The 23,438-nt window shown below is 31.8% G+C and overlaps 1 protein-coding gene across 5 annotated transcripts in view; it reads left to right on the top strand.

Moving 5' to 3' along the window:
• The window catches only part of LOC140663363 (uncharacterized), a 236,335-nt gene that overhangs the window by 185,474 nt on the left and 27,423 nt on the right, over positions 1-23,438 (top strand). For 3 of the 5 annotated variants that reach the window (XM_072887447.1, XM_072887449.1, XM_072887450.1), the window contains 5 exons: positions 1,657-2,537; positions 6,325-6,419; positions 7,048-7,166; positions 18,981-19,149; positions 21,254-21,791. In XM_072887447.1, the coding sequence (XP_072743548.1) occupies positions 1,657-2,537; positions 6,325-6,419; positions 7,048-7,166; positions 18,981-19,149; positions 21,254-21,587 (1,598 nt within the window). In that variant the 3' untranslated portion in view covers positions 21,588-21,791. Of the gene's footprint in view, positions 1-1,656; positions 2,538-6,324; positions 6,420-7,047; positions 7,167-18,980; positions 19,150-21,253; positions 21,792-22,974; positions 23,410-23,438 lie in introns of those variants that run through there. The other 2 variants (XM_072887452.1, XM_072887451.1) reach the window with 2 other exon arrangements.

Below are 23,438 nucleotides of genomic sequence, written 5' to 3'. Positions count from 1 at the left end.
GATAGCAATCTTATAATCCACCCATACTCAGCGTGGTAGATACAGCAACTATAGAGGCTGTATTCATCGCGACCGTTACTACTGCAAGAGCAATATCCACTTGCGTAAATAGGATTGCGACAATATCGCACGAAGCCCATCAGAACATCAATGAATCTATGTTCTATGACAATACAGTGTCATTGCACTCGACAGAAAGCTATTCCCAATAAGTAATACTACAGCACAAAAGCTTTAAAATGTATTATTTATTATTATAAAACTTTAAAAACATTATTATGAATGTATTTATAAAAATAGATGCCTACATGTTCAATATATTGAGATACGCGGAAAATGTTATTAATGTCAATGATAAATGAAAATTGCATTGTTGCAATGTTCATTACAATGTATTAGAGAGTTTCCTTTTGTTACAAAATTTAATTATAAATTAAATTTATACATCTTTTTATGACTACATGTGTCCAAATTCATAAATTATCGATTTAACCGTTAATTAAATTTAATATGTCTACAGTTTGGCGGCTCTTATACAAATTTGATTTATATTCACCTGAATTATTCGATTTACAATAATCGAGTTACAAAAATATATTATAATTAGATTTTTTTATCGAAATACAATTCTCCCCATAAAAAAAACCATTTGTATTAACGATAGCACATATTTGTATCAACACAGAGAAAAATTTCCCTGGTCGCGCTAAAATAAATTTCGTCGGATGGCAGAAAGCTCGTAGAGTGAAGTTTCCATGAGAGTTGTTTATCGCTAGTTTCCTCATGGACTCCGATCGCGATCGAACCATGCGGGGAAAAACGAAACCTTACACCGGAAACTTTGCCAGCGCATTCGCGAATAAAACCGCGGTCATGATACGCGCGCTCGCAAAATGAAATTCCTGCGGAAGTGAACCTGCGGCACTTTTGTTTCACGAAAATACGCATCGCTGTCCCGCGCACAAAGGAATTACATATCGTTATTATCATGTGGTTCTCATCGGATGAAATATTTTCAAGTGGATGTCGCGTGCAGATTTTCGGCCTTTGTTTTATAGTTTTAAATTTCTTTTAAATATGACGAGATAATATTAAATAAAATATCAATTTTAAATATATATGAAATAAGATTTTAAATTTTTGTTGCATTAACATATATATATATTTTAATGCAACAAAACATACATACAGTATATACTCACGTATATGCTTTTTTCATGTAAATACTGATGTAAATATATTAGATAGTGCTGTATGCAATATGTCGGTTTCAGTAGAATTTTGTTAGTTTGCATTTATACGATTTTGAAAGTGAACGATTCAAATATTTATTATCATACTTTATAACATTCTTAGATGTGAGATTTTGATTGGCCATTTATCGACTCTCCCTCGAGAGCTCTTGAACACCCCATAAAACTCTCGGCTGCGCTTCTTACATCCTCATTTAAATCCTCAACCGACGGAAGATCATCCTACCTCGTTCCAAGCCATAAATCCAGAAGCGAGCGCTCCGCCTCGTCGGCATGTCGATTCACTCTCAACACGGTCGACGAACTTGTGTTCACCTTTTACATTTTCCGCCTACTACGTGCATACATATATATCGGTTCGGATTTAGCTTATCTTAACATGGCTATTTGCTTTCTAACGCAGAAACGGAGAGCGGTGCCATCGAACATGGTGGCATCAATCATCTCGACGAGGAAGATCAGCGTTTTGGCCAAAGGATCGCGACGAATCGCACCGTCGAAACCGTCAGTTGGTCTCGTGGTAACGATACAGTGGCTCTCGAGGAAATCGTTTCCGCTTTTGCGATTGAGTATCCAACCTCGACAAAGAGCTCGCTCTCGCTCGTTACTGTGATTGAAGCTCATTTCGAGAATACGTCGAAGAAATACGTAGATGACCAGATGATATTCGCCTCCAAGAGAATCGAAGACTCAGAACAGGCGGAAGAGGCGTTAGCGACGTTAGATCACGATGAAGATTTTCGAAGAACGAACGAATCTACGATAGAAAAGTCGAAAAACGAATGGCTGACAATGACGCCAGTGGAAAAGGGGGAAGATGTTACGGAAGCGAAATACGAAAGCGAGCAGAGAAACGTGGAGGACATCAGGGCGATCTCGTTTCAAGTACCGCCACTGAACGAGAAAGAGGAAGACTATCAGGACAGCCGACAACAGGGGAAGACTAGCGTCGGCCAGATGAACGAGACGCGAAAACTTGAGACGAGGAAGAATCAGTCTAGACCGGCCAACAACCTACTGCTGACCGGTAAATCGACCAAGGCCTTCTACGAAATAAAACCGTCGATCAGGACGTTAGAAACGGAACGCGGTCGTGATCATCATTCCCAGACGACCACTCACAGAACGCTATCGGGCAGGAAGTTTGTCCTGCCCAGCGTCGATAGCGCCTTCGGTAAATTCGGCCCGTACTTCGAGGACGGCGATCGGGAGATGAATGTCACCACGAGAATCGGCAGTACCGTTTTGCTGGACTGCAAAATTGGCATGCTAGGAGATAAAAAGGTGAGTTACATTGTTTGTCATTCATCTCATTAATTTTTTCTGCACGGACTACGAGATGATGCGAGAGAAATGTTGGATAAAAGCAAAATGGAAATTTGAATCTTGTTATAACTTTACGATCAACGACATTGCGTGACAAACGGGCGAATTATAATGAGAAAAGAGACTAAATTGTCGAGTCAGATACTTTCGTTTCATCGACGATAGACTGTCGCGATAATTCAAAACGTTGTGTGGCAAGAATAACAAGTATGTTTGTTGATGAGGGAATATAATCGTTTTATTTTATCTATTGATATTACATTAGTTAAGCGAGGCTATTTATAGAGATAAAAAAATGGAGAAAAGTGTGATAACACAATTAATTTTTTTAATTTAAATGTTTTTAAGTATTTTTATAAATTATTTTTATATATTTTTTTACTATATTATCATATTTATTTCTTTTCATAGAAATAATATATATACCGAATAAATTAAACATTGAAGAAAGTACATAGATGTATAAAGGTAAAACGTTTGTCTTTTTTACGAACCTTTTATCTAAAATTCTTTACATAATTTTCATAATATAATTCTTAATTAGGTATTTCTCAGTTTGTCAAATTTAAGCGTAATTAAAATTTATCAGATTAAAACAATACCGATTGTACGAATTTCACTAATTCAATTAGGAAGCTCGCTCGTTTCTCTCTGTCAAATCATGCGAATCGTGGGGAAAGCGCGATGAACGAGAAACCATGAACGAGAAAGGGAGAAAGATGCGGCTGCCAGCGAGAAGAGGCACGGATTATAATTGCAAACATCGTTTGTTAGTGTCCGCTGCGTGTACACTCTCGTCCATCTTGTCGCTGCGAAAGTTTTTGCATTTCAATCAGAGTGCCGCCTGTCTCGGTATCTCCTGTCCCTTTCGGCCACGTGATTTCCACGTCCATTTGCCCTTCTTCGTCGGACGGCATAAAGTTTCGGACCGCTAGAGACACAGCGTTCGAGATTCTCTCGTGGGATTCATATTCCGCGGAATACGTAATGCGAAACCGATTGCGCAGGGACGAGTGCGCCCAAGGAACGAAAACGAATGTTTCCGATTCAACGTGCGTGTGCGCGCGTGTGTGTCGTCCTACGCGTGTACGGCACGTTGTGCGCGTCTCGGAGTGGCGTGTGCTCCGAGAATAGCAAACAACTCGAAGGAAACTTAATTATAAAACATCGCGTTCGTGCAGTTTGTCAAGTCGTCCCGTAAAATAACTGCTTAAGAGACCGGTTATTCGCTAGAAAATATTTGTTCGTCTTAAATATTTACTCGCAATCATGACTTTTTAAGTAGAATAATCCTGATATAACACCGACGCAAAATCCATTGTACTTATATGCATCAAGCATATTGTGCACATCATGCAATTATATTGAACAATATAACAGATCCAACAATGGTTTCTCACAAAAAAATGATAGACAGAAAAGCATTCTGTTAAAACATTACAAATTTCAATTTTTTGATGCCTTTTTATTTTTGAAATTTGATCTTTTATTGAAAAAAAAAAACGGAATTAACTACACCAGACTTCATGTAATATAGTAAAAAAATGCCTATAACAGAAATAAAATTCTTATAATTTAAATTGTAACATGTTATTTAATTAGAAAATATAACGAAATTGTTTATTGTTCAATTTTGATGTATGTTATATATAATTCGTTAAAATTTATTAAAATCTTCATAATCAGACTAGTTGGTTAAAGAAATTTTTTTGTACGTTTTCTTTTTCGCGTCACGTTATTCTCCCTTAAACAAAAGTTGAACCCTCGTTAATTCCATTATATTAAAGACTAGTGAAACGGCTCTTCTCGAACTTGGCGACTTTCAGCGAGATAACTTTTCTGGCGAGCGACAAATTTAATTCGGACGGCATGCAGCGTAAGGGGTCGTCCGACTTGTCCAGAAATTATTTTCCCCGTTTCCTTCGGTAAAAGAAGTTTTCCGTAACATAATTCGGCGCGTCTACAAAATCTTCTGAACGGTTAATGTTTTTGTCGCGGGCGTTAAGTTTTCACGAGATAGATTGTCCATTTTATTTTCGATAATAAACTCTGATAACTCGTCCCCAGATATCCTATTCTGTGCTGGTTGGCATGTATGATATGAAGTCGAATCTCCAGAGAAAACAGAAAGAGAACAGTAGATATGTCATTATAAACAACATAAAGGCGCGTTTACACTATGTAATTTTTATTTTATTATTATTGCAATTATATAATCATTTAATGATGATGCATTTATAAAACTTTATTTCTATCTGCAAGTTAATAATATTGCTTTTAAATCTTTAAGCTATATATAATTATTTTTGAATGTATTCTTGAATGTTGACGTTGTACATCAAATAAAAATTAATTAGAGTTTAATAAAAGTGACACATAAAAATGTGTATGAAGTAAAAAATTAATAAAAAGCTTTTTCTTTGTACAAATATTTTTTTAAGATGAACTTTATCTCTCAAAATTAGATCTTCACATTTGTTCCTTCTTAAAAAGCTAATTATTAAAATTGTATAAGTTTGACATCACACACTTTTCTCTAGTATCATTTAATAGTCGTATCTTGTGAAAGAGCCATAAATACTCATCTAGCCGGAATTCTGCGGAAATTGTTCATTATATTCATTGCCGATGAACGGACATACGTTTAGAACGGAAATTGCTTGATGCCTTGTTAAAGATCTGGAGCAAATAGACTTGTTAATTTTCAATGTGACCTCTTTGTCTCGTGAGACCATCATATTTTCCAGCAAGGAACGCAGTAATTGTTTCATGGATATAGATTTCTTTTTCAATGATATTTATTTAAAGGTTAATTTATATAAAAATTTATATAAAAGATATATAAAAAGTATACACTTTGTAATTATTTAATAAACATAAAAAAGAGCTCTCATTTAAATAACAAAAAATTAAATTGGCGAAAGGCTGTAGAGAACAAGGAAGTGAGTCAACTCAGAGCAAAGCATAATATAGTGTTACAAAAATATATAATTCAACGAACCGAAATATAAAAATAACAAAAACCAAATAAAAAGTTTTAGATACGGTAAATAAAGCAAAACTAAAATTAAATAAACGAACGTTTCGGGTTCTTGTTTTGAGCCTTCTTTAGCGCAAAATATAAATGTGTAGAATTACATGTGAAGGTGGAAAAATACAAATATAAAATTACAGAATTAATGAAAAATGAAATTGCATATTTCTAGGATTCAACCGGTACTGGAATCAAGTCACTAAGCTTTTTTAAAAATACACGAATTAATTCTTCTCGGCTTAACAACCGTGGAGTTTTATTTAAAGGACACTCGTGAATTATTTTTGTATGCGATGTTTGTAATTGCGTTCCGCGGGCGTCTACTCATGATTTTTTAATAATTCTGTAATTTTATATTTGTATTTTTCCACCTTTACATGTAATTCTACACATTTATATTTTGCGCTGAAGAAGGCTCAAAACAAGAGCCCGAAACGTTTGCTTATTTAATTTTAATTTTGCTTTATTTATCGTATTTTTTTATTTGATTTTTGTCAATTTTATATTTTGGTTTGTTGAATTATATATTTTTGTAACACTATATCATGCTTTGCTCTGAGTTGACTCACTCCCTTACTCTCTACAACTTTTCGCCAAGATAATTATTTAATTTTAAAGAAAATATAATAGCAATAAGAATTTCATTTTATTTAACGGTTAACAAAAAGAAGTACTAAAGATGATTAATAACAACTTTGCTTTTTTTTGTAGGTGACATGGTTGCAGCATGATAAGGATTCGTTTCGTCTGTTGACAGTCGGCAGAACACAATATAGCACTGATCAAAGAATCAGTCTTAATTTTCGGTAAGTCATAATAAATTCTTTCTATCCATCTACGTCGACTTTATTAAGAAATAGGCCGATTATTTCATCGTGAATTTTTATCATCTCTAAAAAGTAAGAATTTGCTGCTGCATAACATTGCCCGATTGCAATGATGAGTGAAATTCAGCGACGAAATTGTCGATGATATTATCATAATTCGTTATCATTTACTGTAGTCCAGGTACTGAATCGCGTAATCCCATCATCAGCATTGAATTATGATCACGGTCGTTTTTCATTATCGTCGAAATGATTGTACCGCTCGTAAGGATAGAGAAATTTTGCTTCCATTTTTCTGCGCCGTGATCAAATCAACCGTTTTATGCGCTGTAAAAATCAGAAACTACCTCGTTGTAACGCGGCTTTGCTTCGCGTTACTAATCTAGATCCAGTGAAGCAAGACATTATAAAAAATCTTTACTAGAAAATAATATGTAATTTCAATTTTCTTTTTCATCTACCCAGTTTTACTATCCTTCTTATCATCTCATTCCCATTTGCAAATTGCAAATGTATCTGCATCAGTGATGTCAAAAGATGCATTTTTTCATAACAATTTTTATTTTACCATTTTTCCCTCGTTATCTCTTATTATCTGCTTTCACAGATATCCCAGCAATTGGAGATTGCAAATATTATACGCGAACCCGCGTGATTCGGGATTGTATCAGTGCCAAGTCGCCACGCATCCTCCGCTGGTTAAGAAAATCAATGTCGTCGTTACAGGTAAGCAATCTACATTTAAAATTTTATTTTTGTGGAAAACGTTCTAATAGCTGTCTATTATTTTAAATAACAAATATTGAGATGGGAATTGCTTTGCAATTTGATAATGACGGTTACGTTTTTATTGACAATTTAGAAAAATCTTGTGAAACCTACATTTTATTGTTGCATTATTAGCAGAAATAAAAATTAATGAACTACAGATACATACAGTTAAAATTCTAATTTCTTTTTATTATAATCTCTAATAAAAAATTAATCGGATTACTTAATTTTGAAATTGTAAATTTGATTTTCTTAATCAAAAATTGAATTTATATTTTATAAATATTTATAAAATAATAAACTTTGATAACATTTTTTTATAAAAAGAAAAACTTATATATTTAATATTTAACATAATGAATTATTTCATTGTTTTACAGAATATAAGATCTTTTATTTATGGTCAGTTTATATAAATTTATGATAAGCTTAATATACAGATTTATACAACGTTTACCGCTATCATTCATACTTATTTTTAAAGAGATTTTTCTCCTTAATAACAACACAGAGAGCAAGAGTAACGCGCGTAAAGTCTTTTACTTCAACGTTAGCCGTGGAATACAAACTTAAAGTATTCATCGCTTCATCTACGGTGCACAGTAAGCTCAACCTTTTACAAGCTTAATTAATCCGAGAATTCGCATTCAGGTCGCACATGTGTAAAATGATTCGCGAGTAAACCGGAAAGTCTGTTTGAAAAGAGAATAAATTGAAGGATCGTTTCCTTGCATCCCTTTTCACGATCTTCTCGTAGGAGAATCCTATTCGGGGACGAGATCGTGCTGGACCAAAGCGAAATGAAGAAGGTCGGCTTGGTTTAAAGCATGTGTTAAACCAAGAAAAGAACGGTCGAGAGAGGTGGGAAGAGTACGGTAAGGGAAAGAGGGCAAAATGTGGGGGAGCATACGAAGCCAGTATTGCAACGTTCGTCGTTACCCTCAATCCCCTTACGTCGCCGATTTGGTGCAATGGAAACCCGCATTTCTCCGGGTAAAGCGTCTCGGCGCGGCTGGTAATCTGATCCGATCCATAGGAGGATCGGCAAGTAGGGATGAAAGCCGCCCCCTGAGAACGAAGTAGGACAGAACAAACCCAGATAGAGCGACATCGTTATACACCTTCTCTTTGCCACTCAAATCCAATCCCTCTTTCTTACGTTCATCATCATAATCATAATTTACGATTCCATTCCATTGATACATATTTCTCGGATCTGTTCTTCTTCGTCGGTGAATAGTCATGATAATTCATTTGATCAACGATATTCTGTGACAAAGTTACAGCAACGATAATAACCAAATGTTTTATGAATAGGATAAATTCGAGGAAGAGGGAAAGACTTGTAAAAATTTAAAAGATTTTTTCCAAAGATTAAAGAAAATCGTATACGCATACGCTATTTAATTCAATTGATAATGTTCGCATTTTGCTTTATGATCTTTATTTTTATATTGATTTTAGTGTCAAGTTGATCCAAAAATAAAGCGAGATTGTATCTATAAAATAAAGAAATGTCTTGCGTTTTTTTTTTAAAGAAAAAGTCTTTTATTATTACTTAAATATTATATCTATTTATATTGTTATAAACTTGGTATATAATATTAAATAATAAAAACATATAACTAGAATATCAAGGAACATGTGGTGGCAACAGATTCAAATTATTCTACTCTTCCATCTGATTTCATGAAATATTTCTACAAACTCTTCCATGTTGCTTGACGGATATATATATGGATGACGATTATTTATTTATTTAAAAAGAATTTCCACGGGTAGAGGGTTTCACGTTCATATTATACTTTTTTTTTTTTGGGTCACATACACATAAATTGGATACGCGGTATTGCCGCGACAACACAAAACAAGGAATTAATAAAATAAATTAAATAAAGGAAAAAAAAAATGTGTGAAGCTCGCGCGTCGCGCAACCTGGACTTGTTGCAACTGTAATGGAGTCGGTGAATAACAGGCGAAATAAACTTTTGGAAATTCGAACGCCCCGTATAGCGCCGTTTCATTTTGTGTCATAGCGCGATTCTGGCGCTAGAGATATGAGAATGGAATTACTTTCTCGCGCAACTGCCTCTGCATAAACCCTTTTGCCTTTTTGTTAAAATACCCTGAAAATCATCGACGCGTTCCTCCTTTTCTCTTAAATCTTCTTGCGCGCGAGTTACCTCGCGTAACGACTTCGTCGTTGTAGAATAGTTCGAGCAGAGCCAACACAACAGACAAGAAGTTTTAATCCATTATATCACGAAATTAAATATAGTACTGCCAAGAAGGAGAGTCAATTGTTGTAAGATTTCTTGAAAGAACGGAATATTTCCGACGAATCATACGAGATTGCCGACATGTATCGGATTAAATATGATAGTAGATTCCTTGAAATATATAAATTAAATATTTATCCATAATTTGAATAATATTTTAGGATAATATTAACACACTCTTAAGCTTTTGATAGTCTCGTTAGCGTTGCATACACAAGTAAAATATATCTAAAAAGAACAGATTGTACAGCAAATACGCGTTTTATTATGAAGATTGGAGCTTTAATCTATTATATCTCAAAATTAAATAAAGGATTATCAGAGGAGCAAAGGATATAGTTGAAGAAATTTGTAGGAGAAATAGAAAAGAACAAAATATTTCCAACGACTATTATGGACATAATGGATTTAGTTTTGATTACATTGTTAAGAATATAATATTACGAGCACTTGTGAATTAAAAAATTTTTATAAATTATTAAAATTAAATATTAAGTTTTATAATATGATTCTAATTACAACAGATGTTGCATATATTATTTTTATTTCTTTTACTTTTTTATAATTCACAAAAAAGAATTTATAAACTTGATGTGTTACCTAATATAAAAAGCATTTCAAGAAGTAAAAGCCATATGCATGTATACACACACATAAAATACATATTACACACACTTATATTAAGCTATATGGCATATAAAATTATTAGATTTCTATCTTGAAGTTTGTCGCAAATTATATGTAAGTTTAAAAAAACCTTTAAGATTATATATTTGAATATTTCGTTTGTCTAAAGTTCAAGATAATGATAAAAATGGGATTTATTTTTTGATGCTTGTTAGTTGGCTTGAAAGGGGAACTTGAAAGAAAAACTTTCCAACATTCTGTCGTTCTGTGAATCAAGTTTTACGCGAGTCGGTTTTAGCGCGGGAATGTGATCTGTTTTTACAGTTGGCTAAATAAGCTACGACTGCGGACACGAAGTCCTGCGACGCGCGAAATGACTCTTATTAAGGAACACGCAAACAAAGGTGGCTAAAGTGAACCGTCATATATTTTTCCTGAGCTTATTTATCGCGTAGACAAAGAAATCAGGAAGTTAGAGAAAATCAGCAAGTGGAAGAAAGTTGTCGTGAATAAACATAGGGACATTGATAATAAAAACGCATTAATCTTAAATTATCATAGCATCAATATATTGAATTAAATTCCAAAATATTTTATCTTAATTATATTACAATTGTATCGTATTATTATTTTAAATCTTGACTTGATGTATCTAATGTATTTAATATTTACATTTTATTTTTACTTATTGATTTAAAGCTGTTAAAGATGTATTTTATTATTGTTAATTTAATGTTTTGATATTTTATATTTAAAAGTTATAATATAATCATTTCATTTTAGAGAAAATTTTGTAACAAAAGTAAATATATATAATATTCTATAACATAATAGTTTTTAGCAAGATACAGATTCATTATGTTAACTCTGATTGTTAGACTCCGTTATTCTCAAAATAATTTCTTTTGGTATAATCTTTTATCGGTAAATTGAAGAAAAGGTAGAATATCAAGGGGAAAAGGAGAATTCTACTTCGCGAACGTTTGAATGGGAACGTTAATCGAGATATAGCGGACACGATCGGAGAAGCACTTGTGGAACGATTGCTTCGTCTCGCGCTGCATTTTAATACGAATCGTGTTTGAACGGTTAATTTCAAATAGAACGAAGATGTCGCGAACGAGAGACGATCAGGAGAAGCAATCATCGAAGCATGGCGCAAAAATGACAACTTCCACCTCGTTGAGCGCTATTGGTTTCAGCGATTCGAATATTTCTCTGTTCTATTCGCGTAGTACGAATGGTACCGAATTTGACTGAACTTTATTTGAAAATTTTGTGTTTCTTATATTAAATAATTTTATTAAAATACAACACTACTATAAGTTATATTTATTAGCACTTAATTGACTTTTAAATAATTTTAATTTTGACATGATATTTATTATAGAATTTATTACTATTACAAAAGCGCAAACATTTCATTCAATTAAATATTTGGAACACTCACAAAAATGCGTAAATAAAAGACAAGCATATTCCTTTTTGATAACCTTTACTAATTTTACTAAACTGACGGTTAATCATCAAACTATTTAACAAACTTTTATTTTGCAAATATTCATTTTTTTTATTCTTTATAGAATTATAGTTTTTAAGATTGAAACAAGTTTTGCAAAAATATTTTTGATAAATTAGTAATATAATTTAAAATAGAATAATCGCATTTATCAATTTTTGTATTTTATGCACATATATTACATAGTTGACATAACCAGAATATTTCTAAAATATACGATCAAAAAGTAAAGAGAAAGATACATCATGTTAGGTACCTATCGATCATCGATATGATTAATATATTAATATTGAACAAGAAGTATTCATCTCTGACTCCATTTATTATGTTACAAAAGGCGCAATGATATTTGACACATGTCTTTGTATTAAATGATTTATTGTATTATGTATTAAAAGTGATTTGTTTTTGCGAGAAAATATTTTATGAAAAGATCCACTCTCTTCCTCCAGTAAAGTTCTTTATGTGGACTCTACTTCTTTTTAAAATTACTTAATATTTTATAATGCGTACACGATTTGCATGATAAATACTGTTTACTCACTTTCATTTTGAAAGAGATTTTTTGCAAAATTAGATTTTTTCATGTTAAAAATTTTATTTTAATTTTCATGCAATTTAATTTGTACGCCATTTTTTGCTTGATTTTTTTTAATTAAACAAATGCAATTTTTAAGATGAAACAATGTAAACAATACTTGTTAATTATTATAAAATTTACTTATTTATTATAAATTTATTATTAATATGTAAATTTACGTCTATCGTAAGATAAATTGATACAACGTAGCTCGCATCAATAATATGAATAAATATTCATCTTTTGTACATATTAATTTTATTATACACACATACATTGATTTTAATTTAATTAAAAGCACGTTAAATATTTATAGTTTGACTCTTAATTGTTCTTTTTCAGTTTTATAATATATTGTATAATACAGCTTTATACCTAGCTACATTCATTTTTTAACAATTTAATAAAAATATTTATTCAAATTATCTTTTATATAAAAACTATTTTCTCACATTTTTGATTTCTATTCATTATTACTCAGCAAAATATATGTCTATTTAAAAAATTTACAATATTAAAAAATAGACGTTGATGTGATTATTATTTGATCACATTGGAATTTGAAAAATACACTGTGCATCTTTTGCGTTGAAAAAAGAAAATTATTTAAAACATCTTGTATAACACGTGGATAATTTCTATATGGATTTAATTTAATTATAGTTGAATTGTAGATATTGTAATACCTGCTGACATTTAATTCGGCGAATCCAATCGAGTGTGCAAGAATCATTCAGACAGAAATACTGAAAAATCGATGATAAAATATTACTTAGTAATAACCGGAAAATATTGAATTGACGCTTGAGGGGCGCGGTATTTCATAATTTCCACTTCGCCTGACAACGCAGCAAATACGAAAAAAAAAAATCACGCGAATATATGCGCCAGATGTGCAATCAATCTGGTAAAATCTATTCTATTTAATGAATCGCGGCTTGAATTTAATTACGCCGAAGGCACGAATAAAGACTGTGCTGATATTATTAATATGCTATATGGCCTTCATTTTGCAGTTTAACATGCATCCCGCAATATTTTAATATCTCTATTTCTCATTCGCGTTATACACATTTTTTTAATATATATCACTATTATTATATATCATTTTAATATATCACGAGCTAGAAGAAATGAAAGTCTCTTTATTTAATTCAAATGACAATTGGGTAGAAAATAGTTTTGTTGCTTTTGTATTTTAATGTACTTATTTTAAGTTTATAAAAATTTTAAAAATTGTCTAAAATTATTTTCAATTTTGTAATGGACATCAAAATTTTATTAAATTAACATTCTTTATATATATATATATATATATATATATATATATATATATATATCAAATACGTAATTTTTTTAATAAGGAAAAATTTGAGAATATTAAAAAGATTAAACTTTCTTTTGCGTCTAATCTAAATCAACACGAAAATGTATGAAAGACATCTCAAGGATCTCACCAAAAGATTATGACGTCTTTTAGACATCTTCTAGATTCTCATGTTTGAGATGCAAAGTTCCGGATAAAGAGCGAACTTTAATGCGCTGGCGGCTGCATCTCCCTAAATGTCTCCTTGAAATCTGCTCCACCCTAACCATGAGGGATTTTAATAAGCGGCGCGTAAACTCGTGGGAACGAAAAAGTGGCAAAGTTCGAACGCGGACGGTAGATCGAAGTCGCGCGGAATCGCGGAATCCAATTTAAATAATACTATTCTTCCGGCAACTTCGACTTCGGTATTTCCTTTGGGGAGAGCAAGCGATTGAGTTCGTCGCCCTTTCCTCTCTAACCAGTCGTCCCAAAGGAGCTTAAAAAATGATCCGCCAAAAGAAATTACGAACGCTTGCGCAGTTCTCCCTTTTTCTCTCTTTCTCTCTCTCTCTCTCTCTCAATCTTTTTCTCCCTCAATTCCGTTCGGGACTGGATTAAATTTTCTATCGAATTCCGCAGCGTCTGTTCTCATCGGAAGAGAAGATATGCCCGAAAACGCTCACGATGTGCGGGCCGAGCTGTCGATATTCCGCGAAGCTTCTAACGTCGAACAAGTTAGAAAACGTCGGCGACCTCAACTAGATGTTATGTAATTACTTAAACTTAAAAAAGAGGTGCCACGACTGACCACAAACATCGGTGAGTGAAAATGACAGCCGTCGTTTGCACGAAGATTATTTATTGGACCGAAGTTGTGGAACACGATATGTGAGAGTTAATCAACAACTCGAAAATTGAATTTTCCCATTTAATATATAAATCGAAAACGTGCTTACTTGCTCATTACTGTTGTGTTTCGAAAAAAATGTTGTACGTTGTATATTTAATTATACTAAGATTGACAAAGTAGATGTGATATTTTTTGCGATATAGTTTGTCCTTAATTTAGATCCATTACTTTCATGCAAAGAGATTGAAAAATCTTTTAATATAATTAATATTTTTTTAAGAAGCGATCATTTTCTCTTAAATGAGTAGTACAAGACTTAAAATATTAGTACAATTAATATAAATACTATTTTTTATGTTAATAAAAATAATTACTGTATACAAGAGAGGAATATAGAAAGAAAATATCGACATTATTTGAAATAAATTAAAAACTGTCAATAAATGTTATATACTTACTAAACGAAAAGAAAAATAATTAAAGTATTGGCAAAAGTCTTCGATGGTCACGTTTATAATAATTATTTATCCGCAATACGTCGTGATCAATCAGGCGTAGAATTTTGATAAGTGCACGTGACATGATGAATTGTCAGTCCCGCCCATTTAAGTGATCTACCATGTACCTTATTAAGCGAAGACACCTACCATGTCTCCCAGTAATATTCGCACCGAGTGTGCCTGTTGTTCATCAACATATTTTACAATAGCGTGTTTCCTTAAAATAGAAATTTGTCATTATCATTTCATGAGAATTTCCGTTTTAATATTTTTTGTGGTTATAATATTTAAAAAAAAAACTTTTGATATTATTAAATTTTTAAATTATGTATAATTATATATATATATATATATATATATATATATATATATATATATTTGATTACTGAAATCGCAATTTGTGAAATGTTCTTGAATTGTAATAAAATTATGAAAATTTAAGCTAATATTTTTACATTTATTTATTATATTTTCAAATTTAAAGATACATAAAAGCTTCAATTTTTGTCTTTTGAAATTCTCTTAATATATTAAATTTTTATACATTTTTATAAAGAAAACAGCTGTCTAAAAATTATTGCTTTAACATTGTTTTACAGCCAATTCAATAAACCTTTCAGTAAATCAATACTTCCAAAGTTATGTGGGGAAATCATGCTGACTGCAAAGTTCAACTGACCTTTAAAGAGAGAATGCATCAGACGATTAAAGCACATTCCTGAGTCCCTTTAACTTTCAAATTCTCCCTTTTACCGACACAAAAGCACTCCTATATTGAACCGAAGCTTCCTGCTTGACAGCTTCATTTCATCCTAAGTGGTTTCGCCGTGTCGTCATCCCTTGTATCGCGGACATTAATCAAGAGATTGCTCGAGTGTTTCAGCAAGTACGTTGAAAACATCCTACTATAACTTGTATTTACGTAACAGATACGATCGCATTAAGTTATCTTCATCTGATAACCGATTATTCATTCATTAGAACTTTGAATTTCAGATTATTTATATGCTGCACTGATTTATTCGCATTGTCTTTTTCATAATTTACTCAATAATATATATTAATATAAAAAATATGTAAAATTAAAGCGCTCGGTTCTTATTTTCTTTTGACTTTTTTGATATTTAAAATTAAAGATTTCTTGAATTAATTAGAGTAAGATATTTCTAATAAAAAAGAAGAAAGCTTTGTGTTACGTACCCAAAAGATCCTGTCTATTTAAATGGAAGAGAGAAAACTCGACGAAATCTTTTCGCGATTTTTATCGCAAAATTATTAAAATTATTACGGACAATCGTCGGTAGATAATATTCATTAAAATTCCTCGCATTGGTTATTTCTGACAAATGTTATAGTCAATCTCAAACTCTCGAATTTATATGACAAAAAATTTAACCAACAATTTCGTATTTTGAAATAATTATTTCATGTTAAATTTTCCAATATTTAATATATTTTTACGCATGAAAATAATTCGTGTTGGAAAATTTCATATATGGACGAAAGACAAATAGAATTGTTTCATATGAGAGTGCTAATGACTGTGCTAATAAGACAGATATATATTTTTTAACTTTTTGGTACAACGTGAGATTTAAATAAAACCAATAAATTTAATTAAAATATAACAAAAATTTAATGAATATGCTAACAAAATAATTATGCATACAAATAATCATCAAAAAAGTTAGAAAGATATAAAAATGTTAAAATTACCTGAATAGATTTCAAAAGTTTGACATCTTTGAGGTTCAAAAATATTTCAATTCTAAATATCTAAATAAAAATATAGATTTTTCAACTTTTATTGCTTTGAAAGTATAGAATTTTTAAGTTATTAACTTTTTAAAAAATTTTAGGATATAGGACAAGTCGTGATTTTCGTGTCATGTATAATCATCAATTGCCACTCATAGCATATAACTTACAAGAACAAATAATATGTAGACAGGACAAAAATGGTCGGAGAAGATACGAGAAAGATATTGGGCGAGTGGTATCATAAAATTTGCATAGCGGCCAACTTGAGAATCGTTGTTGGGCGGTTGTACTGAATTTTAACCACGGGCTCGCTCGCTATTCTTTCGTTTGCGAGACTCTATTTTCGCGAACGTGTCTTGCGCGATCGCCGAGAGGAAAGCCGGACCGATGCACGTATTTCCGAGATGCGTTTTACGCATCTAGTCACGAACAATCCGTTTTCGATTTCCTCGCTTGAAAACGTGCACGCGAGCGAACATCCGATGCAGCAACAAAAAGAGAAAGAGCTTTTTGTCGACAACTTTCATCGATATGGATGATACGACGTGACCACAGGTTAATACATTTAGCTTTAACGTTCACCTAACTAAAGCGAAACCAGATAATTTCTGGTGTTGACTTTACAGTCCTTTTATTTTTCGAGTAAATGATTCGAATGACACAAAGTTGCAGTGAATCTCTTTTTCTGTTTTTTTGCTTATGTTGGTCTGAACAAGCATATATATATTGATACGTTATATTCTTATTCTATATTTCTGTTTGACATTTTGTACAAATATTTTACATACATTTTTTTACATATATATCGTATTTGAATCAAAAAATATAATCGAATTCAGCATTTAAGCTATTTTCTAGAAATTTTCAAGAAACCTATAATATATATATATAACAATAATGTTAAATTATATAAAATATTCAAAATAATTCTTTATTAAAACCTATATTTTGCCTGAAATGCAAAAATCGCATTTTATAAGAATAAAATAATAGAAAAAAGTCACAATTTAATATAAATATTCAAAATTTTTAAATATTTATTTAAATATTTTATAAATAAACATTTTAATTCTATTAATTCTTAGAATTAAAAAATTTGAGAAAATACAGAAATTATTTTTATCACTTTTTAATTCCTGCAAATTTTAATAATTAAAAATAAAATACAAATTATGCTTTTTGTTTAATAAGACATTTTGTATTTAAAAACCGTTTTTCAAGAAAGATTTTTCAAGAAAAATGGACAGAGTAGGTATTTCCGAGCTAATCTTTTTTTTATATTTACAATTTGTAATATTTTATGGCATCAAGTTATATATTAGATACTAGAACTGATTGACAGTGAGGTACATTTTATCGTCATTTTTTAATCAGATATATTAGGTAATGACATAATGGAATTTTTTAAAATTAGCAATAAATTATTAAAGAAGGTACTATATAAAATATAAGGTAATCTATATATTATACAAAGATTAAAAGTTTGATAATAGTCGTGCAGATTTTATAATTTCAGGATTTATATTATGTCTGTAACAATTAATATTGTTACTGTGCAACGAAGCAAACTATAGAATGAATACAAAAATTTTAAAAATGAATAACAGGATATAGTTATATTTAATTTTTATATTTACTTTTGCGTAAAAATAGTTATACGATAAAATTTATTTAACCCGTTTTTAAATTCCAAATATTTTACGGTCGGTATAACAATATATTTGTACAAATAAATATGCTATTTTTTATAACAATGTACAGAATAGTGATAGATTATTTAGACCAAAATATTCTTGTGTGTGTAAAACTTTTATGAACCATAATATAATTATATTCTTTTAACTGACAAAGTATATCTAATATTATATTTTAATTTATATGAAAAGCTTTACTTTTCTTTATTTTTTATTTTATAAGAGTTATTTACATTATTTTGTATATATCTAAATATATGTATATATTTAAAACGCAAATGCAAGTGCCACCTATAAATCAATAATATTATTTATTAAATCTAATTAACATTGATATTATATCATAATTTTATTCTACTATGTCTATTGTTGCGTAAAGATTTTTTTACTTATACTTATAGTGTGCTTTTTTATTTAATTTATTCAAGTACAAATTATATACAGAACATATTGACTAATAAATATATTTTTACTAATAATACATAAATATTGTTTACTAATAAATAATTACGTTTCTGTTAGATTATTTTTTTATTATGCAAATGTTTAAATTAAAATGTATTTTTTAAATTAATACTCGCGCACAAACATTTCGAGCAAATCTGAACATAGCTAACTGTTTGCACTCGTATTCTATATGTATGTTGTAGCACCAACTCTGACGATCAGTGACGATTCCGGGCGTATAGTTTCCAAGGAGAGACATTTAAAGGCGGGCAGTGTTCTCAGACTTAGATGTGAAGCGAGGGACGTGCTAGAATCGCTGAACGAGTCTGTCGTTTGGACCAGGGGAGACGAAACGCTCAGCGAGGACATTAGGTAAGTAATAGTTCGGAGAGCGAACTATTGTTCGTCCTATATTGTGTAGTTCCACTTATTTACGATTTATACGCAATAGTCGCAATCGCTTTCGATAAATTGTTTGTCGAAACATGTCTTTACAGACATGTACAACCTATTTGCAAAATTCGATTTTTCTCTACTGTCTGTATCTTTTTTTTTTTTTTAACAATTTGCACATAATCTAATGTATTTATTTGAACAATACATTTAGCTGTTAAATATGTAGAGATTGAGAATAAATCTTTCTACCAGAATTGTTTAATATAAATAATGTATTATTATTATTGAATGAAAAATTAATAATATCGTGTCGCGTTATTTTTTAATCGATTACGAGGGTCTGCAAAAGAACGGAAGGGAACGATGTTTTACAGCTTTTTCGGAACGATTCCATGGCAGTTCTAGCGTGAAGCAGGTTTTTAATTAAATTATTGCGACAAAGTTGGAATACGTAAGTGCCACAAGGTTTGCTTGAGATTTACATTCTCGAAAGGAGCGAAGATTCCTTCTTCCACTATGCCTTTGATTTTCCGTTCTTTGCTTTCTGCTCTTTTTGGACGATGATACCATTGGATATCTCAAAATCTCTCGTATAAGTATTATTCTCGTACGTGAGTCGATAAAAGATCGTACTGTACGTTCATTCTTAGTCATGGTTTTTAATACATATGTATAGAAATTTTCTGGCATATCTAAGTCTGCATGTATACGTGTATATATAAAGGATATATAAAGTTCTTTTATATTTTAATTTTAAACAAAAAATGATAAATAATTAAAAAATATTTATTTATGCACTGAAAATAATAGATTTCATAAGATTTTTATTAGAAATTCAAAACATTGAATCATTAAAATATACGTTTTATTTTATACTTCTATTATCTCTCTCACGCGTAGAAATATACATTTTCATATATTCAGTATTGAGAACTCCTTGATGTTAAATTTACAAAGGAAAGTATGTATACAGATATACTGGAGGTAAAAAGGAGTTTACTACTTTTATAGAATAGACTAATAACTATATAGAATAATAACTAATTCGTATAAAAAAATACTTAATAAAAATATAAATAGAACAATGAATTCTATCAGAATTAAAAGTAATATTCGTTGTAAAGCAAATAATTTTCTTATTTCTATTTGTTATGCAATGTAAAAAGATGATTATTATGCACATTTTATTCTGATTTCAATTATTTCTGTTTTCTCATCTTTTTAAACAGATTATTTAAATAGGATTTTCAGTGAAAAATGGATTTGGACGAAGTGAACCAATTATCATTCCGATCTCACGAAAGAAAATGAATAGAAAGTCTGTTTCTCACTCGGTTATCTATTCGTAAAATATACGAAATTCAAACGATGTGCTTGCTCGCCATAAATTCGTCATCCAGTTCCGAAACGAGCTTCTTAATTAAATCGGCAGACAAGGTCTGCTCGAGATAGACATATGCGAGACTAGAGAGGAATTTCTCCAACAGGATTCTACGTCCACTCGGCGAAATCACCTCCCTTTCTCTTCTTCGTAACCACTCGATAACGTGAATGTATAGGGTGTCTCGGGTTTCTTACATTTCTTTTTATTTATCTATTTATGGAGTTGATTTTTTTCTTAGCACAAGAATAATTCTTAAGTAAGGAAGCAATTAAAAATTTAGAAATCAAATTTAGAAGTGAAAGAAGATATATTAAAATTTTTATTTTTATTTAATTAAAAGTATAAAAATTAAATTTAAATAGCATTCTATATAATTTGAAGCTTAGTTAAATCATAACTAAAGCGTTATAATTTTAGTTTGATTATCAAAACATATGTAATTTGTCCGAGTTTCAAAATTCATAAAAAAGAGTAATGTTTGAAACAAGAATTTTAATTTAAGGATTGATGAGAAAAATACTTTAAGTTGCGTCTTAATCATTAAAATAAGATAACCGAATCGAATTGTTATGCTACGAAAAATTCCACTTCAGACTGGTCACAAAAGAATATACATGTAAAGACATTCTGTATATGCGCGCATAATTTCGCGATATGTAAACTGGACAGAAACCCACGTCTCGATCTCATTTTCAGTGAGAACAGGACGACGGAGATCTCGGCGGGCAAGGAGGTCCTCGTGATTGTCAGTACTCTCATCGTGGAGAGGGCCAGCCCGAGGCACGCCGGGAACTATAGCTGCGTGGTACCTGGCAAAGCCAAGACCACCGTCGCGGTCCACGTTCTCAACGGTGAGTACGTCCTTTACGTGCACACGTGTGCCACATCTCTCGTTATATACCTAGCTTTTCCCTCTCGCTCACTCTGGCAAGGAAGGAGAACTTTGCCGCCATATATATCGATAGTTATCGAAGCTGAGCGAAGTTTCTTTCCAAAGTCGAGAGACTCCGAATCATTATGTGCGATATGAATTAACAATTTTGAAAGTTGAGTCGCGTCGCAGCTGAATGCGTCCTCTTTCCATCTCGAGCCCATTTCGAACGATTTCCTCTCCGCGATCGGAACACGAACATTATATATATGTATACGCACAAACCTGCATTTCAAAGCTCAAACGTTTACGCAAAGCTGCATACGTCAAGTTTCGTCGGAAATTGAAGTTATTTTAGCTTTAATGGTGACTTTGACTATACGCAAGGGAAATATATATTATATATTATATACAATAATAAATTTTATGTGTATAATGTACGTTTGGGATTTAAACGGAAAAATGTGGAGTCTCACATAGCTCTTGGAAAAATATCTTTTGCTGTTAAAATTTTTAGAAAATCCAAGTTTTCTTCAAAGACGAAAATAATTTCACATTTGCAAAAGCAAAAGTAGAAAACTACTCATAATTGTATCTTTCATATTAATTGAAGCTTCGACGGAAGAAACGAGCACTTTCTTTTGAAATGCTTTATAACAATTTTCCTACGCGAACATTTTGCACAAATATCCTCTCGTTGCTTTTCACGGTGTTACAACGAAGGCAGAGCAAGTTCCCACGACGACCCTAGTAGTTACTTATCAAACTTGAATGGACTTTCTCGTCGCAAGAGTCGGCGGGAATACGAAACGAGGTATAAATCGCAGGGGATTCGCACGGTGATTATTCACAGTTGAGCCGCGCGTTTTTCGCTCGCCACCATCCGGATACAGCTAACCGCGCGAAACATAAGCGCACAACATTCACGACGACCGCCTTTCTCTCTCCAGCAACGTAGAATGTTAATGTCGCTGTAGCTCTTCATTATAGAGGGTCGTGCGCAACTCTCCGCCGGCATTTCCGAAAATTTGCGAGGACACTTAATTTATTCCGGCCGACCGCGTTTGCGTGATAGGAAAATATTGTGCGTTTTATCACGCATAGTGTCGCCAGGAAGCGCCGTTTTCACAGTTCTTTACTACCTAGCGACGAACTCGGCCAAATGGATATACCGAATAATCTGTCATGTGTTTCGAAAAACGACGCAATGTAAAATTTTTTATTTATCATTATATCTGGGCTTAATGACTCTTTTAGAGACTAGGTTTTTTTCAAATTTATTTATGTAACAAACACAAAATAAGTATGATAATAAATTTTTTTAACAAGTCATTTTCTTAATAAACTTAATACATTAGAAATGAGACATCTTTTTGGCAGAATAATATATAACATATGTTCAGCAAAACAACATTAGTGACGAAGGAAAAATAGCTCATTTCTCTTTATGTTCAAAGAAAATCTTGAAGCTCAAGAAAAACCACTCGCGCGAATCTGTGGCGATATGTCATAAAACAAGGTGTTAATCGTAAATCTAACGTCGCAGGGTCTACGATGTATAATGCGATTGAGACGCAAGGGCGATGAAGAAATCTCTCGTAGAGAGCGGACATCTTTTCCGGCGAGCATCGGTAAGACGGGAAACTCTCCTTTATCCCGTAATGCGCTTAGCAGATGTACCAAAAACTCGGCGAGAAACCCGGAGGGAAAGAAGAGGCTGTGTTTTCTCTTTCTCTCCCATCCCAGCGCGGACGCGAAGGGACGACGTTATCTATTCAATGAGTTGAGCACGGCTGACGCATGATATCATACTCGTCCGGATCGCGCTCGATTGCGTCTATTTCAGAGTACTTAATCACGCGTGTGCTCTGACGTGCAGAAAAAAATAAAGAAGATACCCTTAGTTCACTGAGTGTGTTAAGCTATGTGGAATTTATTATAATAAACTTCTGCGAGATGCATCGTCCCTCGAATGACTCTATTGTGAGCAGATACATTTTCATCATTTAA

The sequence above is a fragment of the Anoplolepis gracilipes genome, chromosome 3 (assembly GCF_047496725.1).
Source record: "Anoplolepis gracilipes chromosome 3, ASM4749672v1, whole genome shotgun sequence".
Classification (NCBI taxonomy): Eukaryota; Metazoa; Arthropoda; class Insecta; order Hymenoptera; family Formicidae; genus Anoplolepis; species Anoplolepis gracilipes.
This window is presented reverse-complemented; position numbering and strand designations above follow the sequence as displayed.